The sequence below is a fragment of the Micromys minutus genome (genome assembly GCF_963924665.1).
Source record: "Micromys minutus genome assembly, chromosome: 27".
NCBI classification, from domain to species: domain Eukaryota; kingdom Metazoa; phylum Chordata; class Mammalia; order Rodentia; family Muridae; genus Micromys; species Micromys minutus.
In genome coordinates, this window is record NC_137962.1 from 2,148,802 (window position 1) to 2,160,380 (window position 11,579).

Genomic DNA, 11,579 nt, shown 5'->3' on the forward strand with positions numbered 1-11,579 from the left:
TAAAAGACAACCATGGCCCACAGTGTCTCATATACAGATGGAAGAGGGGAAGGTGACCAAACAAACCCAAACCGCAAAATTTTAATAAGGACACTGGATGGGGGTGCAATCTTTCAACTACAAACACCTTCATTCAAAAGGTTTCTGTAAAAGTCTGATAATTTTACCTACAGACTTCTTCTCTGTGCAGGAGTGGGGTGGGGAGGGAGGTCCTACTTTTGGAGCCCTGCTGTAAACTGGCATTTGCACTTTGTGCTAGGAGCTGGAAACAACCAGGCTTCCTGATTTGCTATTTCATGCTCCTTAAGCCAAAACAGCCAAGTCTACCGTTCAGCCTCTGACAACCTTCATTTGCTGGAGAAGGAACAGAGTAACGACAGCCAGGCCATATCAATTCCAGATAGGCAAGAAAGTGCAGGGGAAGAATGGTCAAATCTATTTTAAGGATTATCCAGGACAAAAATAAAGAACACGGAGAGGTCTGGGTTCTTGCTCATAAGTAAGTCTCCTAAGCCATTAATAAAATGTGCTCATGACCGTCCACAGGGAAAGGAAGGGAGTTGTGTAAACAGATGCGAGTGTTATTTTCTTGGCAACGCCTAGCAACTCAAGGCCAGTGCCAAATCTGACAGCGATCACCCAGTGTAACCTCGGAGGTTATTTCCCCTGCCATTCTTCAGACCTGGCTTCAGGGTGGGGAGAGGCAGGTAGGCAGGGCGGCGTCCTCAACTCTCAAGCAGTATAGACAAATCCACACTCTCTGGGCTCTACTAGATTCTAACACCACTTAACCTATAGGTCCGGAGAAGCTGAGCAAGCCACGCTCGCCTCGGCCAGGCGCGCCGAAACGGGCGGAGACCATGGCAACGCACGCGGTTCGCCGCGCGTGCTGACGCTGCGCAGCGCGCCGGATTGTGACGCAGGCCGCGGCGCGGGCTCCGCGTTCTCGAGTGACCGCGGGCGCAGCCTCGGGGCCTCGCAACGGCAGCAACGGCCGAGGCAGGCGGGGTCAAGATGGTGGCTCCGCTGGCGGGGGAGGCGCTGGAGGGAGGAGGAGCCAGACCCTAGCCGGCCGGAAACACCGACGCCCCGAGGCCTCCCGGGAGCCGCTGCCGCCGCCCCCTGCTCCACCGAGGGACGCGAGCGGGCGGCGGGGCGGGCCGGGACACAGGACAGGAGGCGGGCGGGGGCGGAGCCACTCTCAGCGCCCGCCCCGGCCGCGGCCCCGGGCCTCCCCCGCGCCGCCCTGCCCGGCCCGCCCAGCCCCGGTGTGGCAGCGGCTCATGGCGGCTGTGGGGCCCCCGCAGCAGCAGGTGCGGATGGCCCAGCAGCAGGTCTGGGCGGCGCTCGAAGTGGCGCTCCGGGTGCCCTGCCTCTACATCATCGACGCCATCTTCAACTCCTACTACGATTCCAGCCAAAGCCGGTTCTGCATCGGGCTTCAGATCTTTCTCCGGCTCCTCGGTAAGGACAGCGGGCTAGCCTGCGGGCCAAGGCGTGACCTGCTCCAGGCGGCCTGGCACTGGTGGCACGCGGCTTGGGGAACCACGGTTTGATTCCCCAAAAGGGCCTTTTGGCGGGGTGGGGGGACCCGTGGTACTCGGGCCAGCGTTGACAGCGGAGTGGTTCTGGCGGGTCTGTGTCCTGTTCAGTTGGTACCTGGATGGGGCGAGGAGAAAGCACGACTGTGTGAGCATGCGGCTGTCTGCCTGCTGTTTCTCTTGGGGAATGACTGCAGGCTTACCGCGTCCTATGTGACAGCCCTGGAAAAACAACTGTCCCGGTCTCTCCGTGTGTGACCTTGGACTTGAGCCAAAGCTTGAACCCCCTGTCTTCCCTTATTCACAAAGCAGAGTATGTTGTCACTTCAGTGTCTTGGGAGTCCACCGGATCGTGAAGTATGTGAAGTAAATGGACACACAAACCATGACACAGAGTTTTAAATGTCAGTCCTTGAAACCATTTCCAAAAGTCACCGCGAGGAAGGTTATACTTATAATGAACCCTAAACGCTTTCTATGAGTAGATAATAAGGTGTTGAATGTGACTATGAAAACTTGCCCCCAGGGTGATGAGACATCTGTAAGAAACCTAGGAAAATCTGTCTTCATTTCATGTGGATTGAGTACTGAAAGTATTTTATATTTCACTTTCTATTTCTCTGTACATCACCAGAGTGAGAAACATATATAAAGAGATCTTTTTCTGATAATTACAGCTTTGTAGATTTTGTTGATGAGATCACTAAGATGAATTTTTAGGTGGGTTCTTGCAGTTATGAAATGTTGGGGGTTGGGTAGCCGGTAGTGAGGTCCTGACCAAGCCCCTTCAGAAGTACAAGCATCTGTTGCCTTATTCCCACAGAAAAGGAGTGTCAATAAAGATGTAGTCTTGTTCTTAGCAGTAACTACTCCACATTTGTCTGCTATAAATCATTTTCACAGGTTTTACCTAATCTGGCAGTCTCTCCTCAGAGGTGAAGAAATGAGGTTGTAGAAGTTAAGTGCTTGGTTTTGGGTGCACAGCTGGTGTTTGCCAGTGTTAAAAAACCCATCTGATGTCAAGGATGGTTTATTTTCTTTCTTCTTCCGTGTGTTTAAATTCAGTACAGAGCCGTGTATTAGCCAGCAGTGTCCACCTTAAAGTTAGAAACAACAACAACAAAAAAGTGGGAGTGATATTCTGCAAACACAGGACTTAGGAGAAATCTGCTGGGCACACAAGTTAGCCATTCTGCTTTTATTAAAGCTGCCTCCACCATTCTCTGTCATGAAACTACGTGAGAGGGTCTGCACAGTCACCTCAGAGATAGTGCATACAGCACTGCACAGTCACCTCAGAGATAGTGCATACAGCACTGCACAGTCACCTCAGAGATAGTGCATACAGCACTGCACAGTCACCTCAGAGATAGTGCATACAGCACTGCCTTGAGTGTCTTCATGACATAGTCACTGGAGAGTCTTACTTTTGGGAAACTGGGGTTTAAAGAATTTTCTGTTGAAGTACTCAACACTGGGTAGATGCAAAGAAAGTTTTCTTTAGTTGTCATTTATAGTAAAAACATTTAAGTAATTGTTCCCCCTGCCAACTCTTATACTTTATGATACTTTATTTCTTCATAGAAGTTTTGTATTTGAGGATTTCAGTAAGGCCCACTGGTGATCCATTTAATGGTCTGTGGTTTTGTTTTCTCTACCTCTCTAAAGACAATGTGGTATTGTCAACATAAAAACACAACTCTCATCTCAAAGGGGATAAGAGATAGCTTATTCTTAAAACAAATATGAGTGACTCTGGCCCAGGAACACTGATTGAGGCTACCCCAACACTTCATAACACAACACTTTAAAAAACATTAGTGGAATGTTAAGTAGGTGGGTGAAAGCTGTAAGACCCAGGATACTGTCTGATGGTACTGTACAGCTCTGGCTGTTGGGAACTAAGGCTTTAAGTCAGTATATTCCAAAAGGTTTCTATGTTGGTCACTGGATGTTAGGTCTCACTATTACTTGGGCCAAAGATAGTCCAAGATAAATTGTAATTAGGCTCTGGACCTGCAACATTCCAACCTCTCCACAGTCAGTGAAGTTCTAATCACTCAGCTTTGCAGAGGTTTCATTTTGAAGGTACAACTTCTTTTTAGGAAGTTTACAGCATCTTTATCATGGAGTTTAGGACATTAACTGAGTTAAGATAAAAACCCTTTAAAGCATTTGACTGCTCATGTGTTAGCTGTTTGTATGATCAAAAATATTTTAATGTTTCAATTAAGACTATACTTTGTTGTAGATATTTCATTCTTTTGAAATCACCAAATATTTACTTGGAAAAAATTATCTCAGGATATTGAGTCAGATTTTATTAAAAAAAATTGACCTCTAAATTCATCATCTAATGGTTTCCTAAATTGTAGCACAGTAGTTGTGCTTTTTTTTTTTTTTTTTTGGTTTATAAAAATAAAATCTGAAGAATATTTTGTGACTAAAAAAAAAAAAATCACCTTAATGAAAGTAGCAACGTGTGTGTTTAAAGATGTGAGTGGAGATGAGTTGGGGACTTCTTACTGAAGCCGGGTGTCTCAGGACTTGCCCAGCATGCCCTTTGCAAATACTGCTGATGGTATGTGTTAGTATCTGCAACAGTCTCCTTCCAACTACAGAATGGTTCAACAACTGCACTTCCATCAGGAGTCAGACCAGTGCGAGATCTCAGAAGGTCAGAAAGCAAAGCCTTTCCTTTTTAGCAATATAAAGAAAACCATAGCAATACAATATTTGGGAGCATAAAAGTATTTCTTAGGTAGTATTAAGATGGTAAATGAAGCTCCATCACACAACAGCATAATGCTGAATTAGCAAATTTAAAGACAAAAGAGAAGATGCAAGCATGGAAGCGTGTTTTAATAGTATTACTCATATGGTGGCAATTGATTGAAGTGACAAAGGATTCTCTAACCGTAAAAGAAAACAGAAATTACAAAGGGCAATAAGATCAGTTTGAGTATTAAAAAAAAAAAAGTTTATTGGAAATCTTTTGAAAATGACAAATTGAGAGAGGAACATGTTTATATCATGTATAGCAAGTCCTTTAAAAGGAAGACTTAATGCTTCTATAGTAAACTTGAGGTGACCAGTAAAGAAAGGTAGTTCCTTGCCTCATTTTTAATGAAAGAAATAGTTTATCTGCTAGATTGGTGAAGAATCTAAAGTGTGATTTAAAAGTACTTAGCAAAGGTGTTTGCCTATTGAAATAGGTAAATTTATATAATTTGGCAAGCCATCACCTCTGTATAAATCAATTGGCTTTATAACTGATACTGATCAATTGATTGATTGAGGCAGGGTCTCTCTCATGTAGCCTATGCTGATCCCAAATTGAAGATGACCTTGAACTTTTGATTCTCTTGGCTCTACCTCAGTACTGATGAGATTGTAAGGTTGTACCACCGTAGCTGGTTTTATAAGATGCCGGGGCTTGAACCCAGCTGTGAAGCATGCTAGGTAGGAAAGTATTCTTGCCACCCTTTTGATTCACAATTTTAGTTGTGAGGACTTAGAGATCACAGTTAAACCACATTATGAGCAAGGATATTCATTATAGCATTATTGAAAAGAACAAAACCAGCAAACTTAAGATGTGTTCTAAATGTGTGTTAGTTGGAAAACAAATGAGAATTTTCTGTGATACTGAATGAGTCCATCCATTCAGTGGAAAAACCTGTGGTGCAAGAAAGAAAGAGTGAGGCATAAGTAATTGTGTCTGGCAGGGGAAGAGACTGTGTTTCTCAGCAGTAGCTCTGTTGACATTTTGGACAGCATAAACCTAGGAATGGGGCACTATCTACAAAGTGCCATTTCTACCCTTTTTTTCTTCTATCTACCTTCTGCCAGTAACACCCTGTCCATGTAACACACACTTCAGTTGTCACAGCCAAATCTGACTCCAGATACTGTTCCCAAGGAGGAAGGAATCCAGTCCTGGCTGAGAACCATGGGGATGGACAAAAAGACTAGTAATATAAAATACACAGCTTAGAAATAGACACAAGTGTAACAGAAAATTGGTAGGTTTCAGAGGTAGAATTGAATTGAGGTTCATAGAAGTAAATAGGAAGTATTTAGTGATATTTACTTAATATGGAAAAATTACTGGCTCCCTTCCTCTTATCTGTATGAATAATCAATTCATAGAAAGATTATAAATTAAAGTTTTAAGATTACAAACTTTATAATAAATCAGCATCTAAAAAAACAAAAGACAGGATATAAACCTAGATATTACTTATGACCAACAAATAATTTGTTATTAATTGCACACAGGTAGGAAAAGCTTTCCAACACTATATTGTCTTAGTCATTGCATTGGGACAGAATACCTACTTGTAGTAGGAAAGGTTTATTTTGACTCCTAGGTTCAGAGGGTTCAGCCTGTGACACTTGTTTATTGATTTTGGGCCTGTGGTGAAGCAGAGCATTATGACCAAAGGTCATGGCAGAGAAAGTTGCTTGTCTGATGGCAGACAGGAAGCACAGAGACAGGAAGGAGCCAAGACAAGCTGTACCTTTAAAGGCATCCCTTTCAAAATCCCACTGTTCCCACCACCACCCCTGCAAGTGCCTGCTGCCTCCAGCTAAGTCCCGTGGCCTTCATTCAGCAGTGGATTAATTTGTGGATTGTTGGAATTAGAGCTGTAATGATCCAGTTGTCTCTCCCACTACCTTCCAGGGACTAAATCTTCAACATAGGCTTTTGTAAGAACACTTGTCCAAACCGTAAGCAATGGACAGGTGGTAAAGTGGCTTCACAGAATAACCCTGAGTGGTCAATAGAAATGGAAGGATTCTTTAATCAGTAGACAGGAAAAAATTTAAGTTAGGATTTGAGATCATTGTTAATAGAAACCCTTATAAGTACTAATATATGTAAAAAATAATATGCGGAAAATCATGCTGGACCTCTGCCTTATATTTATGAACCAGTTCTAAATAAATTAATGCAGAATTTAGAACTTGTGCAGAAATGTCTTCAGAAATATATAAAAGTTATAAGATATTGATAGAGATCTAATATTAAAAACTTTAAACCTCAAAGGGTACACTGCCTATGTGTCTCTGTATGAGTGCATATTTAATCAATGGTCAGGATGTATGAGAAATTGGCACGAGTAAGATAGTGTGTGTTGGGTGTGCATCTTTCTTCCCCATCCTCTTCCACGTTCAGTGGAGAATGTTTCACCTGTGGTCAAGTTTTCTGACCCGTTCTTGGTATTCCCTAGAATGCAGACAATCTGGGGAAATGTCTCTGTCCAATTATACAAAGGATATAGATGGAAGAGTTGGTGTATAGGGCATAGTGAGAGAGCACTGAGGAGTGTCTGCCCGTCAGGCTTCCAGCCTCTGGAACTACAAATTAAGGTTTCTGGTGCCATCAGAATTCAGTCATGCTGGGGTTTTCTTGCTTCATTGTGTGGGCACTGTTGGCTAAATGGTCACCTCTGGCATAGCTACTCAGCCTTTATCTCTCTCCTTAGATGTAGGAAGGGACTAAAGAAGTAGGAATGGAACCAGAATTTTCAGGCTTCTGATCGAATTTTTTTTGGCTGTTCATATATGGTAATGAAATCATATTTTTATAAATTTAATTTCATGAATAATACAAACTAGGATATCATTCTTGCTGTTTTTTTGTTTTGAAAATTTGATAGAATTTTGTTGTTTTGAGGTAGGATCTCACACACCTCAGCATGGTACTTATGCCTCAGGTCTTGGATTATGGGTAAGTGCCACAATGCCAAGCTTAGAAAGTGTTTCTTTGTGGTATGATTTATTTGTCAAGACTGCAGACAGATTAACATCATTTCACAGTACTTTCCCCCCTGAATTTCATTACTTAGGACTCTGAAATAAGGGAGTAGTGTATTTTATTACTGTTTGCCTGCTTTTGTATGCTTTAAAGGTACTTAGGAATCTGAAGAGGTGTAAATGTTATTTCCTTCTAAATTTTAGTCACAAGTTTGCAGAAGAGTTAAGAATGAGCAAACTTACTTTAAAGAAAGAAAAAGAGACTTTAAAGAGTTTGCACTTTGTTGGGGTACCCCTTTTAACCTTAGCCTTCTGGGGACAGGGAGGATGACACAAGTGGAAGGCTAGTTTGGACTACATATATAGCAAGTCCTTGCCTCCTAAAAACAGAGCTCATGCTGTGGTGTGTAAAATGCATGGTTGTTCTCTTTCCATTCCTATTACTACTTCTTGGTTTTGGAAATCTAAGTGAAAAAGTTCTGAACTCTTTGGTGCATTCAGTTCATATATGAATTCAAAGTTCCTGAATAGATACTTAGTTCTTTTTCTGCCTTGAGAACTTAAAACACTCCAGTAATTACACTGGAATCTAGGACTGAAATTTCCAGGTTGTGGTTCTCTTTCTGTGTCTGAAGGTGGTGTTTTAATAGAAAGCAGGTCCCTTATAAGCCCTAATGAAAACTACCCCTTGGTTTCATTGGACCCTTAAGATGGATCCTAAGAACAAAACCTCATGTCTTAGCTTTGGGATGCAAAGAAACCTGAACTGTTTCCCAGAGATCACCGCACAGGACATTTACTTTGGAGACTTTCTTTTGGACATTTATTCCAATAGTTGCCACTCAGCATTTTAGTACCTGCTTTACTTTCTCTTTTTTAAGTGGTATAAAATTGAACCCAACTTAGACGATGAGTTAGGCTTGGGATATTTCCATGTAGAGAGAGCATCTGGGTATCTTGCAGGCTGAAGTAGTACAGTTTTCCTTTTCCAGAAATAATGCTCCAAGCAGTTCCATTTTCTGGGAAAGCAAGTGGATCTTACTCAGATCTCCAGATGTGTTTTTATTTTTCTCTTCATAAAGGACCTGATGTTTAGGCGCAGGGTAGGAACTAGCCAATGCTCCTTTTAAATATGTGCAGGCCCTGAAGTGCAGCATTCTCTGTTGCACACTGAAGGGAAAGCTCAAGGGTTTTTTGGCTTCTTAGCTTTGACTCGCCCTTTCTTAGGTTTCTTACTCAGTATGTATTTTGTGTTCATTTTTAAGAGCATAATACATATGATACTGAAACACTGCCCCGATAAATAACCTTTCTTTGTATAAAGCGTTGTGTGATCTATGACTTTATAACTGTGTAATGAGGTGATGACTAGGAAATTGCAAACTTCAGTATCAGGGAGTATGTATGTGAACTAGGTATGCTGAATGAACAGCATATGCTGGATGGCACTTGATAGCGGCCATCAGACCATTTACAGTACTTACACATGGAATAATGGGAATGATGCTTATAGCCAGTCATCTTTTTAATCACGGTTTGGTTTTCTCAGTGTTACTTTTGCTATCTGGAGATGTGGTTCAATTTGTAGGAAAAGGAAACCTGGAGAGCATTTCAGAAATGTGAAGGAATGTTTTGGGGGCCTGAGTTGGGATCCTTAAAGAATATGCATATAAGAACCTGCTAAGCTCAGCTGGAAGAAAAGGAGGTATTTGGGTGGTGAATAAAATTCACCTTGTCAAAAGTACACTCGGTGAAAGGATTTTAAAGCCAAGGGGAACAAGCTTTTCAGTATAGTAATTTTTATTCTGATTGGCCTTATTGTTTTGGTGGTATTACATTAAACTTTTTAATGATGATGAAATTATATAGGAAGTGTTTTGAGTCTAAACTTATCAAAAGGTGCATGCGCATCGCTACAGTTTTGTCTTGAAGATAATTTAGTAATCTCATGCATGTGTATATTTGTGTATATATATATATATATGCCACAACAAGCAGAATTCCTTTAGAAACCAGAAAATAAGGGGTCAGGTTTTTAAAAAAATGTGTTTAGTTGGTCTGGTTTAGAACTCTGACTTCTCAAATCTTTACTGCCCTGTCAGCCCAAATTGTCTTGGGGTTTTACAACCACAAAAAATAGCATAAAAAGGGAAGAAGGCTAGGACTGCTAGTATAAAGAAACACGCTTAAATACATGTATTTCATCTGCACACGTTTTCTCTTCCTTCCTCAGGTATAGTTGTATCCAGTATTGTTCTGATCTTGTCACAGCGATCACTCTTCAAGTTTTACATGTACAGCTCAGCCTTTCTATTAGCTGCAACTTCAGTGTTGGTGAATTACTATGCTGCTTTGCACATTGACTTCTATGGTGCCTACAACACGTCCGCGTTTGGAATCGAGTTGCTTCCTCGGAAAGGGCCCTCACTGTGGATGGCACTCATGGTTCTGCAGCTAACCTTTGGAATTGGATATGTCACACTACTCCAGATTCAGTCCATCTACTCACAGCTAATGATTTTGAATATCTTGGTTCCTGTAATCAGCTTAATCACAGAGCTACCATTACACATCAGAGAGACATTAGTTTTCATGTCTTCCTTGATTCTCATACTTAACACAATGCTTGTCTTGGCAGTGAAACTTAAGTGGTTTTATTATTCTACTCGGTATGTTTACTTGTTAGTGAGGCACATGTACCGAATTTATGGATTACAGTTATTGATGGAGGACACATGGAAGAGGATTCGTTTCCCAGACATACTTCGGGTCTTCTGGCTAACAAGAATTACAGCTCAGGCTACAGTGTTAATGTACATTTTAAGGATGGCAAATGAAACTGAGTCCTTCTTTATTTCTTGGGACGATTTCTGGGACGTCATTTGCAATCTAATAATTAGTGGGTGCGATTCTACACTAACTGTACTAGGCATGAGTGCTGTAATTTCTTCAATAGCCCATTATTTGGGCCTTGGGATATTGGCCTTTATTGGATCAACTGAAGAAGATGACAGGCGCCTTGGCTTTGTAGCACCTGTTTTATTTTTTATTTTGGCTCTTCAGACTGGTTTAAGTGGGCTGAGACCTGAAGAGAGACTTATTCGCTTAAGTAGAAACATGTGCCTTTTATTAACTGCAGTCCTGCATTTCATCCATGGAATGACAGACCCCGTATTAATGTCTCTCAGTGCCTCCCATGTGTCATCTTTCCATAGACATTTTCCTGTGCTGTTTGTCTCTGCTTGCCTGTTTATTCTTCCTGTTTTACTCAGTTATGTTCTTTGGCATCATTATGCACTAAATACATGGCTGTTTGCAGTTACAGCCTTCTGTGTGGAACTCTGCTTGAAAGTAATAGTTTCCCTCACTGTCTACACGCTATTCATGATTGATGGCTACTATAATGTCCTCTGGGAAAAGCTTGATGATTATGTCTACTTTGTTCGCTCGACAGGCAATATTATCGAATTTATATTTGGAGTAGTAATGTTTGGGAATGGGGCCTATACCATGATGTTTGAGTCAGGAAGTAAAATTCGGGCTTGTATGATGTGCCTACATGCATATTTTAACATCTACTTACAAGTAAAAAATGGCTGGAAGACATTCATGAATCGTAGAACTGCCGTTAAGAAAATTAATTCACTTCCTGAAATAAAAGGGAGCCACTTGCAAGAAATAGACGATGTCTGTGCGATCTGCTATCACGAGTTCACAACATCTGCTCGCATCACACCATGTAACCATTATTTCCATGCGCTCTGCCTTCGGAAATGGCTGTACATTCAAGACACTTGTCCAATGTGCCACCAGAAAGTGTACATTGAAGATGATATCAAGGATAATTCAAATGTATCTAACAACAACGGATTTATTGCACCCAATGAAAATCAAAACCCAGAGGAAGCTTTAAGAGAGGATGCTGCTGGATCTGACCAAGAGATGAACGAGGATGACAGCCCAGACTGCGAGGACGATATTCAAAGAGAAAGAAACGGGGGGATTCAGCACACAGGTGCAGCAGCAGAATTTAATGATGACACTGATTAAAGTAGCATTTACTAATCATTGAGGTATTTGTTTAAAATTCAGTTCATCCAAAATGGAGTAATATGCTTCACGTCAGTGTGTAACCAAGCACAAAAACAGTATCGATGTTGAAACTGTGAATGATTTTCCATTTACTGTGATGTGCTACTGTAAATATACCTCTTTAATTACTTCTGGTCTCTTTGGTGACCTATTTAAATTTGTGTACATTATTGTACATAGAAT

The 11,579-nt window shown here is 41.5% G+C and overlaps 1 protein-coding gene across 1 annotated transcript; it reads left to right on the forward strand.

Moving 5' to 3' along the window:
• The first annotated feature begins 702 nt into the window (after positions 1-702).
• Positions 703-11,525, forward strand: RNF139 (ring finger protein 139). The gene is made up of 2 exons (XM_080939709.1): positions 703-1,464; positions 9,538-11,525. The coding sequence occupies exons 1-2, from the start codon at positions 1,284-1,286 to the stop codon at positions 11,352-11,354; spliced, it is 1,998 nt and encodes a 665-aa protein (XP_080795835.1). The 5' UTR covers positions 703-1,283; the 3' UTR covers positions 11,355-11,525.
• The last annotated feature ends 54 nt before the right edge of the window (positions 11,526-11,579 follow it).